This window comes from Lycium barbarum, chromosome 2 (genome assembly GCF_019175385.1).
Source record: "Lycium barbarum isolate Lr01 chromosome 2, ASM1917538v2, whole genome shotgun sequence".
Lineage (NCBI taxonomy): Eukaryota > Viridiplantae > Streptophyta > Magnoliopsida > Solanales > Solanaceae > Lycium > Lycium barbarum.
The window spans coordinates 113,121,263-113,138,465 of record NC_083338.1 but is presented as its reverse complement, the minus strand read 5'-3'; the positions used below and the strand labels follow the sequence as shown (position 1 = coordinate 113,138,465).

At 41.1% G+C, this 17,203-nt stretch overlaps 1 protein-coding gene and 1 non-coding gene across 2 annotated transcripts; both read right to left on the bottom strand.

Annotated features, from left to right (window-relative positions):
* Positions 1-91: 91 nt before the first annotated feature.
* Positions 92-1,890, bottom strand: LOC132628756 (uncharacterized). Its single transcript, XM_060344521.1, has 4 exons — positions 1,519-1,890; positions 1,093-1,170; positions 815-967; positions 92-157 (listed from the first exon to the last, which is right to left on the bottom strand). Exons 1-4 carry the CDS (start codon positions 1,888-1,890, stop codon positions 92-94), a joined length of 669 nt encoding a protein of 222 aa, XP_060200504.1.
* Positions 1,891-4,376: 2,486 nt separating this feature from the next.
* On the bottom strand, positions 4,377-4,482 carry LOC132629610 (small nucleolar RNA R71). Its single transcript, XR_009578375.1, has one exon. It is a non-coding gene; the product is annotated as a small nucleolar RNA R71 (small nucleolar RNA).
* Positions 4,483-17,203: the final 12,721 nt, after the last annotated feature.

Genomic DNA, 17,203 nt, shown 5'->3' with positions numbered 1-17,203 from the left:
ATTAGTAATTCGTTGTTTTTTATTGTAATGAATATTATGTCTATTTTCAAAAAAAAAATGTTGGTTGTTTTTGGTTTGACTCCAATTACATTTACCGTGAATACACAATTGTATATAGTTGTATTTCAAGATTGCAGTATCCACATTTGGTTAAGCACTGCATAGACAAAATGTTGTTCTAAAACAAAATGTTTAACATTATGTATTACGCTATAGCAACACCAAAAATACACGTGTATCAAAATTTATTCCAGCATAGCATTACATAAAGATACATGTGTATCTAAAATACACGTGTATCACTAAGATACATAACGATGACTTAAATAAACATTTAACAATATGTATTTCGACTTAGGAGTATATCAAATACATGTGTATCAGTATATAATTCACCATTGCATTATTTCACCTTTTTCAATTTTCTTATTATGAAATACATAACCATCACTATGCCTTTCAACAATCATCAGTCGAAACAAACATAATCACATGTATTCATGCATCCAACTTGAATACCCAAATAGTTAGACAAAAAAATGTTGACTACATTTTTTGTTCTTTTTAATTACAACATCATAATATTCGGAAATACATATAATCATAAATCTTTACAGATTTCATACGTAGTCTTGCACAAGCTATTGAAAAGAATTTGAAATTAAATACTTTATTCAATATTCCAATATGAGAGTTTTAAACAACTAAAATCACTTTCATAAAAAAAAAAAGTACTTCTTATGAGGCTCAATATTACAGGTACACCTATTATGGCCAAGATTTTAACATGTACTACAAGAAGTTCTACGTTTACCAAGTAAATTTCAAGTAATGGCTTATCGCGCTTCTTCTTCGACCTTCCTGTTGGTCTCTTGTATCTTAGCAGCAAGACTACTTCGTCGGATATGAAATTAGGTATCTTCCATTCACTCTCATCCAGAAGAGGACACACTGGGACATCATATATCTTCACCACAGTATTTGGTTTGTATAAGTCGGAGAAATAATCGTCAGTAGTGAGATTTTTGCTCTTTATAACAGCCCAAGCATGCGGACATGGAATCTCTTCCATTTGGATGACTCGACAACTACAAGTTTCTTCTCCAAACAAACTATGAAACACATTCGTTCATCATTGACTGTGCACAAGTATTCGGTTGATGGTTCAACCTAGCAACATGTATTGTTTAAGAGCATTAGATAGTTTATACATATAAATACAATATCCTACAGGTAATAAATAAATATAAATACATTTGAATGCATATACAAGGCAGTTTGAATTACATATAAATACAATATATTGCAGGTAATAAATACATATAAAAACATCAGAATACATACACAAGGTAGTTTGAATTACATATAAATACAATATATTGCAGGTAATAAATACATATAAATACATCAGAATACATATATTCAACCACTTAATACATGGATAAATATGCATTTACAGTTTATATATAATTTTTGCAAAAATATTTCTTTTTGCCAACTAAATCAAAAGAGACATACCGTCATACGTGAACAAAGATGCTCGTTTATTGATAAGAGCTCTTGAAATTTTCTCCCAAGTGTGGTGAACGTGTATATTCCGTTCCTCCGATTATTGAAATTCCATCTTCCAAATAGCTTCCTCACTTCTTCAACCAAATCAAAGATAGGCAATTCTTGTGATGCTACAAGTTTTGAATTAATACATTCTGCAATATTTGATGTCAATGTCCATCCTCGGTTCACTGGTGCATACAACCTAGCCCACTTATCCCTTCTGGCTAATTCTAAATAGTCTTTCACTCGAATATCGATCTTCTCAACTTTATCCATTAGACTATCAAACTCGTCTTGCGTGTATGCTTTCACCACTGCGTAGAAAATAGGAGACATCACGTCTTTACTCGTTCTGTATTATTGTGTACGTTCTTCCATTGATGTCATGTGCAAGAAAAATGAGAAACAGTGGGATACACTCTAGATAAAACCTTTATTATGCTCTCATGTCTATCTGAGACAACACACATGTTCTCGCGTATCCCATAAGCTTTCCTGAACCGTTAAAAGAACCACGTTCAGGACCTATCATTCTCGGAATCAATCATGCCATATGCTAGCGGTAGTACATTACTTGCATACAATTGTATTAAAAAATGAATGTTACACCTCGAAAAAAAATCTTCACGTCGATTGCGTTGTAGGTAAACTAAAGTAAGCTCGGAGAGGTCATGGAACCCTGATAGGGCTAATGAATACTCTTAACAAGTGTTAAGCAAGTGCCTAAGGGTTCTGAGACCAAGCAAATTGAAGAATATAAATTTGTTGAAAAATTGGAAAAGGAAAGTTGGCAGAAGTTTTTGCAGATTTTTAGTCAACTTTGGAGGGGTATATCTCCTAGTATATTAGGAGTACTAATGTGCTGCGGATTTGTGGCACATTCAACGCCTTTTTACTATGAATTTTGGTTGTTTTCAAGTAAGTCTGGTTCTCTTTAATATGTTTTGTTGTGTTTTAGGAAAACAATGGCCCAAAAGCAAAAAGCAAAGAATAACAGAAAAATTTGCCAGAAATGAGAATCGACGGTCCGTCGATTAGTCGACGAACCGTCCTTTGAATCGTCGAACTGCCTGATTTTCCAGTGATGACAAAGTTGAAGATGACAAAGGACGGAGGCATCGACGAAGCATCAAAATGATCGACGGTTGGTCGTTTGTATCGTCAAGCAAGAGCTCTCAACAGAGGAGAAAAAGACGGAATACTCGACGGAGCGTCGAATTGGTCAACGGCACCGTCGAACGGTACACAGTGCTGAAGTTACAAAAGACGAAGAAATCGACGGATCGTCAAACGATCGACGGTCCGTCGATCTTGCTATCGGGGGGGGGGGGGGGCAATTTTGTCAGTTTTTGCTGTGCGTTTTTGGAGCCTATTTAAAGAACATTTTAGGTCATTTTGACCATCCAGATTTTATTATACTCAACTAAAAAGTCCCATTGGTGGGTAAGCATTGAATACTCCCCTTTTGGAGCCTAGTGAAGACACAAGATTCTATATTCCATCATCTTTATTGCATTTGTAAGCTTTATGTCTCATTTATTGCTTACTACTTTTGAGACCATAATGTGTGAGTAGTCTCTTGAATCAAAGTTGTGGACCCAAATGATGGGTGCTATGTAATGGGTATCTAACATTGTGTATATATATATAATGGGTTGTGATGTATTTTATTATTTCTCATATTCATTGTTCTATAAGTGGTCGCAAGCACTTGTTCATGCACAAACCCTAGTTTATTTGGAAAGATGAACTAGGGTGTGATTTGAAATAATATAACAAGGACTCGGGGCGCTAACCCTCGTTTACTGAACTTGCTTAGGAATAAGATGAGTTCTACTTGGCATATTTAATCAACCTTATTTATAACTTTTCTGCATTTGGGAAAATCATGAAAAGAAATACTTTCTAACTATTGGAAAATATTAGAAAGTGTGTTAGAGATTAAGTGCATACATAACCGCGACCCATTAGAAATATATCATATTGACACCCATAGCATAACATCTAATCATTGCGGGGACACAACTTTGGTTCTCCAAATCCAAACAAATTTCAAACAGTTCAAAATAGCAAATACAAACCAAATGTCCTTTTTAAAATATTCGGTATAGGATTAAAGCCTTTAAAGACTAGTATCGCATACAATTAGTACCCTTTTCTCTCCATATTCCCTGTGGGATTCGACCCCAACCTTGTTTGGGTTACTATATTTGACAACGTCCGTTTTACGCTATTAATAGGTGTAATTTGAGTGTATCAAATTTTGGCTCCGTTGCCGGGGAATACGGTTTAGAAATTACTGATTGTTGTGTACTCTTCTTTAAAACTTTTTCTATTCCATCACACCTCGTTTGCTGTTGTGGTGAACCAGGTGAACATGGCAGGAAGACCGAATTGAAATCAAGGAAACCAAGGTGGACTCCAAGTAAACCCACTTGCAGCAGAAGAGGATAAGGATGAAAATATATTTGCGGAATTCATCAATGAAGTTGATTATGCTTCTGCTGTGGGTCCTCGTAGAACTGAAAATGCTACTTTCAAAATTGATAGTTCTATCTATCAACTGCTGAAATTTGAAGGTTATTTTCGAAATTCTTTGGAGGATTGTCCACTTCGACATTTGAAAAACTTCTTGCATGTGTGTTCTCAACAATCCCAAGGTGCTGTTTCTGTAGATGCACTTCGATTATGGGTCTTTAAATATTCCTTGGCTGGCCAAGCCAGGGAATGGTATGAAAAACTCCCCAGCAATTCTATTCATACCTGGAATGAGTTAGCCAATACATTTTTGAAGAAATGGTTCCCTCCAAGCAAAAAGACTGAGCTTCGGGATAAGATCTTTGAGTTCAAATAACTTCCGGGGGGGAAATTATATTCAGCATGGGAGCGTTTCAAGTATTATCTAGCTCAATCTCCAACTCACGGATTTCTGGATGCTATTCTCACGGAGAAATTCTACAAGGGCTTAGATACAAAGAATCAGATTGCTGTCAATACTGCCGCAGGAGGATGCTTCATGGACAAGTCATTTATCGTTATCACTCGTTTGCTCGATAAGCTCACCACCCACAATCAAGCTTGGCACTCGAGTGATAGTGAATTCCTGTCATATGGTAGTCCCTCTGCTGCCGCGGTGGCCAAAGAAAATCATGAGCGAGATCATGCTTTTGCTCAGTTGCAAACCACCGTGGATTTGTTATCAAAGAGGCTTACGGAGAAAGAAGCTAAAAGTGTGAATGTTGTCGAAGAGATGCCACCTCATACCCCCGGAATGTACCAAGTCTCGGAAGAAGCTTATCTAGAGGGGTAGCCACAACGTGAGGATGCTAATTATATTGATCACTCTCAAGGGGGTTATCCAAAGCAATGGAGACCCCAACAGCAAAGCAATCAATATGGCCGAAATGAATATGGTGGTTCAGACAGGAGGGATTACAACAACAACAATTATAGTAATCGGAATTCCAATGCCTATGTTCCACCAAAGGGCCGTACTTCTAACTCTCAAAATTGGCGAGAAAGCCCTTCCAATGATCAAGGGACTTCTCGAATGGAATATATGCTTGAAAAGATACTGGACAACCAGCATAAGAGTGACAAGAAGATGGAGAATTTGACCGAAGTGGTAGGCTCTCACACCGCTTCAATTCATAAACTGGAGTCACAAATGCGAGATCTTTCTTGTGAGGAACATCCACCGCAAAGAGGGGGCCTTCCTAGCGACACAGTTCCGAACCCAAGGGGTAGTGGAGGTGACCAAATTGCCTCATGCAAAGCTATTTCCACTAGAAGCGGAAAGACCCTTGACGCGGTAAATCAGAAAGTGGTTGAACCTATCATTGTCGAGACAATTATTGATGAGGTCGTTGAAGAAGAAATAGAGGCACCAATTGAAGTGCCTATTATTGTTGAGGAGGAGAAGGAAGTGCACCCTAGTGTTCAAAAGGGTGACGAGGAACCAAGTGTTGAAAAAGCTACTGGTGAGAGCTTTCAAAAGAGCAAGGTCACGGGGGCAATTAAACCCTTGACTCAAACATATAAGTCTCCTCCCCCGTTCCCACAAAGATTGATGAAAAGAACGGAGGATGCCAAGTGCCAACACTTCTACGACCAATTGAAAGGGTTGTTAATGAATATCCCATTCCTAGACGCATTCCAAGAAATGCCGGGATTTGCTAAATACTTGAAAGATTTGTTGACAAAGAAAAGGCCAATCAAGCATGATACGGTAGGAGTCACCCAATGTGTGAGTTCTATTATTTCGTCATCAAATGTTGAGAAGAAGGGAGATCCCGGGGCTTTCACTATCCCTTGCACCATTGGCCATCATGATTTTGCTCATGCTTTATGTGACAATGGAGCTAGTATTAATTTGATGCCACTAGCCATATATAAGCAAGCTGGTTTGGGAACACCTAGACCAACGAGCATGCGTCTCCAAATGGCCGATAGAATCATCAAAAGACCAGTAGGAGTTGTTGATGACATCCTTGTTAATGTGGGGGAATTCTTATTACCGGCAGATTTTGTCATCCTTGATTGTGCGGTTGACAAAGAAGTCCCAATTATTTTGGGAAGGCCATTTCTTGCCACCGGGAGAGCTCTAATGGACTCAGAAAAGAATGAGATAAAATTCAGGGTCAATGATGAAGAGGTAACTTTCCAAGCTAGCAAGGGGTTAAAATTGCCTAGTGCTTATGAGAGCATTTCGGTCATTGATTCTTTCGATGTGGTAGACGAAGCGGTGGAGCATAAATTAGAGGAGGAGCACTTTGACGAGACACTTTCGGCTATATTGGTGAACTTCGAGGCAGATAACATGAAGGGGTATATTGAAACAAGTAATTCTCCCATTGGCCGGGGCTCGTACTCTTATGAGCCGAAGAAATTATCTCTTGATCTTGACAAAAGAACCACTCCTCCGGCTAATCCTTCGCTTATTGAGCCTCTAAAACTTGAGCTCAAGTTACTTCCCTCTCATTTGAAGTATGCTTTTCTTGGCCCAGATAATACGTTACCGGTTATTCTCTCATCTTTGTTAAGTGAGGAACAAACTCAAAAGGTGCTTGAAGTGTTGCAGGCTTATCGAAGATCTATTGGGTGGACTATTGCGGATATTAGGGGAATTCCCTCCGGTATTTGTGAACATCGAATCGAGCTTGAGGAGAATAGTTCATCAAGTGTAGAGCATCAAAGGAGGCTAAACCCTTCTATGCAAGAAGTGGTCAAGAAAGAGATAATCAAATGGTTGGATGCGGGTGTTGTATACCCAATTGCAAATAGTCCATGGGTTAGTCCGGTGCAATGTGTGCCAAAAAGGGGGGCATCACTGTTGTCCCTAACTCCAAGAATGAGTTGATTCCTACAAGGACAGTCACCAGATGGAGAGTGTGTATGCACTACATAAAGCTGAACACCGCAACTTGTAAAGACCACTTCCCTATGCCTTTTATTGATCAAATGCTTGATCGGCTAGCTGGAAGAGCTTATTATTGCTTTTGGATGGGTACTCGGGGTACAACCAAATCAATATTGCATTAGAGGACCAGGAGAAGACCACTTTCACTTGTCCTTATGTCACTTTTGCTTTCAGTCGCATGCCTTTCGGCTTGTGCAATGCCTCGGCTACTTTCCAACGGTGTATGATGTCTATTTTCTCAGCTATGGTGGAAGATTTCTTGGAAGTCTTCATGGATGATTTTTCTGTTGTTGGTGACTCCTTTGACGAATGTCTTACCAATATCGGTAAGGTATTGAAGCGGTGTAAAGAGACCAACCTTGTACTTAATTGGGAGAAATGTCATTTCATGGTGACAGAAGGGATTGTCCTGGGCCATAAGATTTCCGAGAAGGGCATTGAGGTAGATCGAGCAAAATTTGATGTCATAGCCAAGCTCCCTCCACCAATCTCTGTAAAAGGAGTTCGCAGTTTCTTGGGACATGCCGGTTTCTATTGGCGATTCATTAAAGACTTCTCCAAGATCGCCAACCCGATGTGTAAGCTTCTTGAAAAAGAAGCTAAGTTTGCATTTGATGAGAAATTCCTTAAGGAATTTAATGAGTTGAAGGAAATGCTCACCTCTACTCCAATTATTGTATCTCCGGATTGGTCAATACCGTTTGAGCTCATGTGTGATGCAAGCGGATTTGCTATTGGTGCGGTGCTTGGGCAAAGACACAACAAAATCATGCACCCAATTTATTATGCTAGCAAGACCCTCAATGGAGCTCAAATGAATTATACCGTCACCGAGCAAGAGCTTCTAACCATTGTCTACGCGTTTGAGAAGTTTCGGGCCTATCTACTTGGATCCAAAGTGGTTGTTCATACGGATCATGCGGCCTTGAGGTACTTGATGACAAAGAAAGATACAAAGCCAAGGTTGATTAGTTGGGTCTTGTTGTTGCAAGAGTTTGACTTTGAGGTCAAAAATCGAAGAGGTTGTGAAAACCAAGTTGCGGATCATCTATCTAGACTTGAGGAAGCTGGGAGACCAAGTGGAAATCTTGAGTTAAATGATGTTTTCCCTGATGAGAGGCTCTTGGTTGTGTCTTGTAATGTCGCCCCTTGGTATGCAGATATCGCCAACTTCTTGGTGACAGGTCTTATCCCCGACGATATCAAGGCTTACCAAAAGAAGAAATTCTTGAGAGATAGTCGTCAATACTATTGGGATGAGCCTTATTTATTCCGCACTTGTGCCGACAACATCATTCGGCGATGTGTGGCCGAATCTGAGGCCATGAAAATCTTGAAAGCTTGCCATGACTCTTCCATGGGGGGTCATCACAGTGGGAACCGCACAACAGCTAAGGTGCTTGAATATGGCTATTACTGGCCCACCATTTATCATGATGCAAATTTGATGGTGAAATCTTGTGACCAATGTCAACGCCAATGATCAACTGGGAGGAAGCAGGAAATGCCAATGAATTTTTTCATGGAGGTTGAACTATTTGATGTGTGGGGCATCAACTTTATGGGCCCCTTTGTAAGTTCTCGTGGTATGCGATACATCCTTGTCGCGGTTGACTATGTGTCCAAGTGGGTTGAAGCTGTAGCATTGCCCAACAATGATGGCAAGAGTGTCACCAAATTTCTCAAAAGAAACATATTCACAAGGTTTGGCACTCCAAGGGCAATCATTAGTGATGGTGGCACTCACTTTTGCAACAAGAAATTCGCTAATCTCTTGGAGAAATATGGAGTGCAACACAGGGTGGCAACTCCTTACCACCCCCAAACTAGTGGGCAAGTGGAAGTCTCAAATCGGGAGATAAAGAGCATTTTAGCAAAGACGGTTAATGCAAACCGAACTGATTGGTCATCTAAGCTTGATGACGCTCTTTGGGCTTATAGAACAGCGTTCAAGACACCCATTGGTACTTCTCCTTATCGGTTGTTGTTCGGTAAAGCTTGTCATTTACCTGTTGAACTCGAACACAAGGCTTTGTGGGCATTAAAAAAATTGAACATGAATTGGGACGAAGCAACCAAGCTGCGGTTGTTTCAAATGAATGAAATGGATGAGTTTCGGTATCATGCCTATGAGAGTGCGAGTTTGTACAAAGAAAGGATGAAACACTATCATGATATCAAGCTTCTGAAGCGAGATTTTCAACCGGGTGATTTGGTGTTGCTGTTCAATTCAAGGTTGAAGCTCTTTCCGGGCAAGTTGAAATCCAAGTGGTCCGGCACTTTTACTTTGGTGAGTGTGTCACCCAATGGGTCAATGGAGTTGAAGTTTGACGACGGGACGCGTACTTTTAGAGTCAATGGCCATCGGGTAAAGCACTACCATTGGATGGTTGATAGAGACAAGATTGTCGATGCTCACCGGTTAAAACATGGCACCGGGCCGTAGCATCCAAAGTGATATCACGTCGTGCCGCGACGTTAAATTTTGCGCTTCTTGGGAGGCAACCCATGTGCATTTTTCGCAATATATTTTTCTTTCATTCCGTTGATTTTGTTGTTGTGTTGTTTTATTGTGTGTTGATGTGTTGCAGAACCTGAATGTTGAACCCAGAAATTGTCAGGACAGCAGTTACACGACACATTCGACGAACCGTCGATCTGATCGACGAAACGTCGAACGCACCGTCGAGTGGATAACATTAAAGATTGGTCACTGGAAAATATGGCAAATCGACGACAGGTTTGACGCTCCGTCGAACTGATCGACGGTCAGATCGACGGGCGTTCTTCTACTCTTTTAATTAAAAAGAGAGAGAGAGAGAGAGAGAGAGAGAAACGGAGGGTCGTGTTAAAAAGACGGAACGTCGACTGAATCGACTCCTCGTCGATTGAACACTCCCTCCGTCGTTTTAACCCGAAGGTTCAGGGACGTGGGTTTATAACCCACGTCTCTTACCCTTTTTTTTCATACGAATCATTTCCCTGTCCCTCTATATCTCTCTCTCTCTCTTACTACCACCTCTCACCCTCTGCCTTAACTACCACCCCAACCCTACCCACTTTCCCCTTCCGTCACCAACTTTCTGCCCTACTACTTGTCCCTCTTTGTGTATACTTTTTCGTGTCTTTTTCCATTCTAGAAAGTTGATATCCTCTTCATTCTACTTCAAGGTATGTGACTTACTCGATTAGTGCTCCCTTGTGATTATTTGTTTTTGCGTTCTAGGGCTTATGTTGCTTATTTTTTATTGTTCTCCTTGTTGATTGCATCGTGTTATTTTCGCCTGGTATGCTCATACTTTTTGCTGGGGGTGGTTTGTTGATTTGTCTGTGGTTGTTGGGTGATTGATTTTTAGCCAAGTCGGAGGGCATCACGACAAATACACCTCAGTAATGAGGTTGTTGTTGTTTTGCCCACCAACTGTTCGATGAAATGCCAAAATGGGGCATTGTGGGTCACAATGGCTTGGAGGGCATTACGACCTTCGAGTTGTTTTGCCCACCAAATGTTTTCCCTAGTCTAACCCAAGCCAACATAGGGTGAAGTCTGAGTAACCCCAAAATACGTGACGATTGACACATCGGCCAAAGAATGTATAGGATCTGTAGTTTAGCATGCGAAACCATTCGACGCTCAATTAGACGGCCCGTAGATTCAATCGACGAACCGTCCTCTTTAACGTCGAATGAGCCTTCTCTAATTTTTTACCAAAAACGGCATCGACGGTGGATTCGACGACCCATCGAATCGATCGACGGGGTGTCTTTCCCACCGTCGTTTAGTTCAAATTTCCAGTAGCCAATTTGATGCTGAAATGAGATCGACGACCCGTCGAATTGATCGATGGGGCGTCTTTTCCACCGTCTTTTGATCGATATTTCCAATGGCTCACCAGCGATCGACGGCGCGTCGAACAGTTCGACAGGAACTTCGACGCTTCGTCGATCTATTCGACGATTCTTTAGCACATCGATGGACCACCGGTAGCTTTAATAATGATCGCATGTATTGTACTTTTGACTGATTCTTTTATGTTTTTATGGTTATCTTGACAATAAAGTGTATTCTTTTCTCAGGAATGCCTCCAAAGAAGCAAGTCAAGCGGGGTGGTGGTCCCAGACAAGGCCGAGGTCGGGGTCAAACAACCCTTACTCTTAGGAACGAACCCTCTGCCTCTGACAATCAAGTGGTAGTCCCAACGACTCGATCGAGGGCGCAGACCACCACACCCCAAGCAGAATCACCCACTGTGGTCTCCTCTCAGTTTACCGAGGGGACTTCATTCTCCACATCTCGCAGATTCTAGTGATGCAGTGACAGACCAACCAGCCGCTCCTGAGAGAAAATCAGATGAGGAGCACGAGCGGTTGTGGCTGCAAAAGATGGAGATAGCAGTAGTCCGCTTCGCCTATGAAGGGTGTCGGAAGTACTATGTTAAGGGGCCAATACAGACGACGGGGGTCATCCAAGGAGAAATATTCAAGAGGAAGAACAAATCAGTATGAGCGGCTTGGAGAGCTACCCTCGGATCACCGATCTCATCCAACACTATCATCTTGAGGCATTCACCCAGCCTTCAGGGGATTATTGCCCGACCATGGTTCGGGAATTCTATGCTACATACAGGGTAATGCTCGAGCAGCGCCACAAGAACAAGAAAGCTTTGAAAGTCGCCCCTCCATTGGACACAGTGTATGTTTTGGGTGTCCATGTTGACATCTCAGCACGCACAATCAACCGGTTTTATTTTAGTGATGACTTCGTGGCACCAACCACGGTGGAATATGATGATAAATTTGAAAGACGGGCTGAGCAATTTGTACGGGAATGGTTTGCGATGGTGATGGCTAGAGGGCCAGCGGACCAGGCCCCATGGTTGAGAAAATTGGGTGCCAAAATCCATAAGGCAGATATCAGCTTGGAAGCTAAATTTTGGTGGAATTTCGTCATCTATCGGGTTCTGCCCACGGGGGCAGACAACATAGTCACACCGGATAGAGCAGTGGTTGTGGCTGCTATGCTATCGAGGTACCCAATGAACTTGGGTGATTTGATCAGTAGGGCCATTCGGGCACGCGCACCACAGAAGGCGACAACCTTGATATTCCCGTGCCTCATCACGCAGTTGTGTCGGTTGGCCCAGGTGAGTCACCTTGATGCATTTGCAGCTACTCTTCAGGCAACAAAGGTGTGCGACATCACACGGAGTAGGGATGAGACCCTCCGTACATCTCAGGTCACCTGTACTTCATTGCTAGAGCTCATGGGTGAGCAGGCTGAGCATGTCACGGATTCTGTACCACAGGGCACAATGGATATAGGCACAGACGGATTGTCCACCACAGAGGCCTCCACACCGTCTGTAGCTGATGCCGCCCCTTCTTCTGAGGCACCACCTCGGTCTGCTGTTCCATCTGCATCTCCTTTTCCGCCTTCAGCCGCAACATCAGATTCCGAAGATCACTTTGTCCTCAACAGAGCAAACTTCAGAGAGTTTGCAATAAAAGTAGAGCGTGCTGATCAGCAGGTGACCCGGATATTGCAACAGTTGGGTAGGTTCGTCAAGAGAGAGATTGCACCGGAGTTGGAGCCTCTTCAGGAGGCTATGGAGAGGCATCATGCTAGAGTCAATGCCAGACTTGACAGTTTGGAGATGTGGATTCTCACTATTGAGAAGAAGAGCGAGTCTGGTACTTCGGGAGATTTGAAGACCGAGCTTGACCAGCTCAGAGCTGAGATTGCTGCCCTTCGGACGAGAGAGCCGGTTATTGTGGATGACCCAACACCACCTGCACCAGTTGCCAGCATTTCCGATTTGATCAGAGTAGTTGACTTGGTGACTGAGGATGAGCCTCGGGAAAGTCGCAAGAGAAAGCGGCCTGTCAAATTAGCTGATGATGATGATGAGGAGGAGGATAATGAGGATGAGGACCTCGAGCTTCAGGAGGGTATTCGGCGGTCACGCCTGGACATGAGGTTCACCGGCGCATCTTCCAACACTAGTGCTATCCCAGCACTAGTCAGGCCGATCACGATAGCTCCTCAGGACCTGCTGCCACAGAGCCAGTCAGCTCCACCACTTCAGTCCACCGAGCCAGGAGTAGAGAGGGCCCCCATTCAGACTGCTGCAGGGGAGGCACCTCAGCAGCAAAAGCAGGATTAGCGTATTTCAGGTCGACACCACTATGGGGCGATGGTATGATTTTTGGTGCATTGGGGACAATGCATCTTCTTGTTGCTGGGGGTGGGGCAACCTGATGTACTTTTCAGTATTTATATTTGTTTTATGGATATTTATATTTGTTTTGTGGATTAAAGTAATTGTGAATTTCATGGTTGTTGCATTTTGAACTTATGGCATGGATTTTGGATGAAAAAGGATATTTATGATGTGTTTTATGGATTGATTTGAAATTGACCCCTCCAAAATGCGTTTGCGTATCTCAGGTTGCAATGAATTGACATGTATGGTTCTTTTTGTGACATCATAGATATTAGAGTGTGTATGAATTGAGTGTTCAAATTATTATGCCATTGTGAGTATGAGAACTTCTTGTGTTCATTATTAGCATATGTGGATCTAGAACTTGCCTGGTAGGTCGTGCTATATTGCTTAGGATAGTCGGTTGTGAAGTGATCATAGGCTTTCATTCTGAATAGTCACGTCAGCCTTAAAAAGCCCAAAACCTGTTCTATATGAATATCACTAGTTCCCACGTTGAGCCTTTGATTTTTTCTCTTGATCAGCTGTAACAAACTTTTTCCCCATTTCATGAATTCATCCCATCTTTGCACCCAGTCCCTCCTTGACACTACTAGAGAAAAGAGGCAAATCGCCTAAGCTGGGGGTGGTATATGTGTGAAGTAAAGGCCAAGAGCCTAAAGCTGGGGGTGTGTGAGTTGCATTGTCAAGAACTGGATTTGATAGCGGAGTATATATATAAAAAAAAAATGTGTGGTTGCGTACATATGTATATGTATATATATGTATAGATGTAGTTTTATAACAATAATAATATTGTCTCATAAAAAGATTGTAAATTCTAGTAAGAGTAGAATCACATCTTAGTCATAAGTTGAAGAATGAATAGATTGGGCATGGGAAGAAAGGTCGAAATCTGTAGTGTCAAGGAGGATGAGTCACTAATTCGCAAATGAGTATCCTACCCGTCCCCGAACCTACATTACAACCCAAGAACAATGATCACAACTGAACCGTCTGAAAGTGCTAGGCATTGAAATTAAAGGCAAGCATATAGTATCTGCACTGGTAAATCGTGAACTTCTTTGAGAGCGCGACTGCTTTCTATACTCATCCATCCTTATCCTGATTTTTATTGTAAAATTGTGTGTGGGACATTTTATAAGCTAAGTGAGGGAATAATGGTGAAAACTCATGCGCATAAATGCTTCTAATAATGTGATGTCATCAATTGAAGCGTCAGGGTCAAATTCTAATAAGTTTGTTTTGAAAGAACCCTATTAGGGAATGATGAAAGAGGGAGTTGATTTGAAAAATGCACATGCCGGTAGCAATGAGCAAACACCATTGTAGTCACTTTTACTTTATTTTTAGCATAGTTGCAATTTTATTTTGTAGTTGTTTTGTCTGACTTGCTTGAGGACAAGCAAAGATCTTAAGTTGGGGGTATTGATGTGCCGCGGATTTGTGGCACATTCGACGCCTTTTTACTATGAATTTTTGTTGTTTTCAAGTAAGTCTGGTTCTCTTTAATATGTTTTGTTGTGTTTTAGGAAAACAATGGCCCAAAAGCAAAAAGCAAAGAACAACAGAAAAATTTGCCAGAAATGAGAATCGACGGTCCGTCGATCAGTCGACGAACCGTCCTTTGAATCGTCGAACTGCCTGATTTTGCAGTGATGACAAAGTTGAAGACGACAAAGGACGGAGGCATCGACGAAGCGTCGAACTGATCGACGGTTGGTCGTTTGTGTCGTCAAGCAGGAGCTCTCAACAGAGGAGAAAAAGTCGGAATACTCGACGGAGCGTCGAACTGGTCAACGGCACCGTCGAACGGTACACAGTGCTGAAGTTACAAAAGACGAAGAAATCGACGGATCGTCAAACGATCGACAGTCCGTCGATCTTGCTATCGGGGGGGGGGGGCAATTTTATCAGTTTTTGGAGCCTATTTAAAGAACATTTTAGGTCATTTTGACCATCCAGATTTTATTATACTCAACTAAAAAGTCCCATTGGTGGGTGAGCATTGAATACTCCCCTTTTGGAGCCTAGGGAAGACACAGGATTCTATATTCCATCATCTTTATTGCATTTGTAAGCTTTATGTCTCATTTATTGCTTACTACTTTTGAGACCATAATGTGTGAGTAGTCTCTTGAATCAAAGTTGTGGACCCAAATGATGGGTGCTATGTAATGGGTATCTAACATTGTATATATATATAATGGGTTGTGATGTAGTTTATTATTTCTCATATTCATTGTTCTATAAGTGGTCGCAAACACTTGTTCATGCACAAACCCTAGTTTATTTGGAAAGATGAACTAGGGTGTGATTTGAAATAATATAACAAGGACTCGGGGCGCTAACCCTCGTTTAATGAACTCGCTTAGGAATAAGATGAGTTCTACTTGGCATATTTAATCAACCTTATTTATAACTATTCTGCATTTGGGAAAATCATGAAAAGAAATACTTTCTAACTATTGGAAAATATTAGAAAGTGTGTTAGAGATTAAGTGCATACATAACCGCAACCCATTAGAAATATATCATATTGACACCCATAGCATAACGTCTAATCACTGCGGGGACACAACTTTGGTTCTCCAAATCCAAACAAATTTCAAACAGTTCAAAATAGCAAATACAAACCAAATCTCCTTTTTAAAATATTCGGAATAGGATTAAAGCCTTTAAAGACTAGTATCGCATACAATTAGTACCCTTTTCTCTCCATATTCCCTGTGGGATTCGACCCCAACCTTGTTTGGGTTACTATATTTGACAACGTCCGCTTTACGCCATTAATAGGTGTAATTTGAGCGTATCAAGTACTAAGGTGTTTCAAAAGCCTAAAATGAAGTTCGTCAAATATAGTTTCCAACGCAACAAGCCGCTCGTCGATCCGATATCAGAGTAGTGAATTATGGACGTTACAAGTTAGGCGGACGGAGCAGAAAAACTCTGCTACAGTAACCGGGCGCTACAGTACCCGACCCAACACACACCTATAAATACCCCTCTAACCCATTAATTTTCATCAATTCTCACCATTTTCTCATCCTCCACACTTCCTGAGAGGTCTATAATTTTCCATCACTTTCCATCATCTTCCATAACATTCCATAACTCTCCATAATTTTCCATAATCCTTCCTTAATCTTCCATAGCCTTTCCATATAATTAAGAGAGAATACCCACATCAAAACCTCAAGGAAAATTTATGGAAGATAATTGTTCTTGTTTGTCTTCAAGGTGGTGATGAACTTGATCTTGGAAAGAAGTGAATAGAGTGAAGTTCTTCTACTATAAGGTATGTTTTTCCTATTATTATTTACATGATTGAGATGATATAAAGGTTTAGAAATTGTTAGAGATGAAAGAATCATAGGAGAAAAATCATAAAGAGTTGAATTGAAGTTGACGGCCATGAGGTCAGTTTAAAAGAGAATTTATTAAATTGAATATAATTCTTTGATTTTGGTATTATGGATGTTGCTATGGTTGGTTGAGAAATTGCGAAAACGTCGTCTGAGATATTTTATAGTACATATTGGTGTGGATAATGATGTTGTTGATGTTGGTATTGTTGTTGTGTTGTTGGTTGCTGGATTATGATTTCGGGCTAGGCATATAAACAGGGGAGATGTTGCCCGATTTTTGGAAGGATATAGAATAGCTTAATTGGAACATTTAACACAAGTATACGATGATGAGTCTAACGATAGTGTGAATCCTCTTGAATGTAGACTTGCAAGCTCGAGTGGATAAGCGTAGGTAGTAGAAAATCGAACAGGTATGTTAAGGCTAGTCCCTTTCTTTCTGAAGGCATGATCCTATGTTATGATTCCATATATATTTCCATAGCCTCCTTATTTCCAAAAGTTAGACGTTCACGACTCTTAAAGCTTATTATAAGGTTAAAGACAAGAATGTTTCTATGATGATGATTTCATGTTTAAAAGTCCCAAGCTTATGATTTCAATGTTAATATGAGAATGTTGAGCTATTTCTTGATTTT

Coding starts and splice junctions, on each gene's coding strand:
- LOC132628756 (XM_060344521.1), bottom strand. CDS start 1,890: ATGTCTCCTATTTTCTACGCAGTGGTGAAAGCATACACGCAAGACGAG. Junction 1,171..1,518: donor ATCTTTGTTCACGTATGACG/GTATGTCTCTTT, acceptor ACATGTTGCTAG/GTTGAACCATCAACCGAATA. Junction 968..1,092: donor TTTGTTTGGAGAAGAAACTT/GTAGTTGTCGAG, acceptor ACTGTGGTGAAG/ATATATGATGTCCCAGTGTG.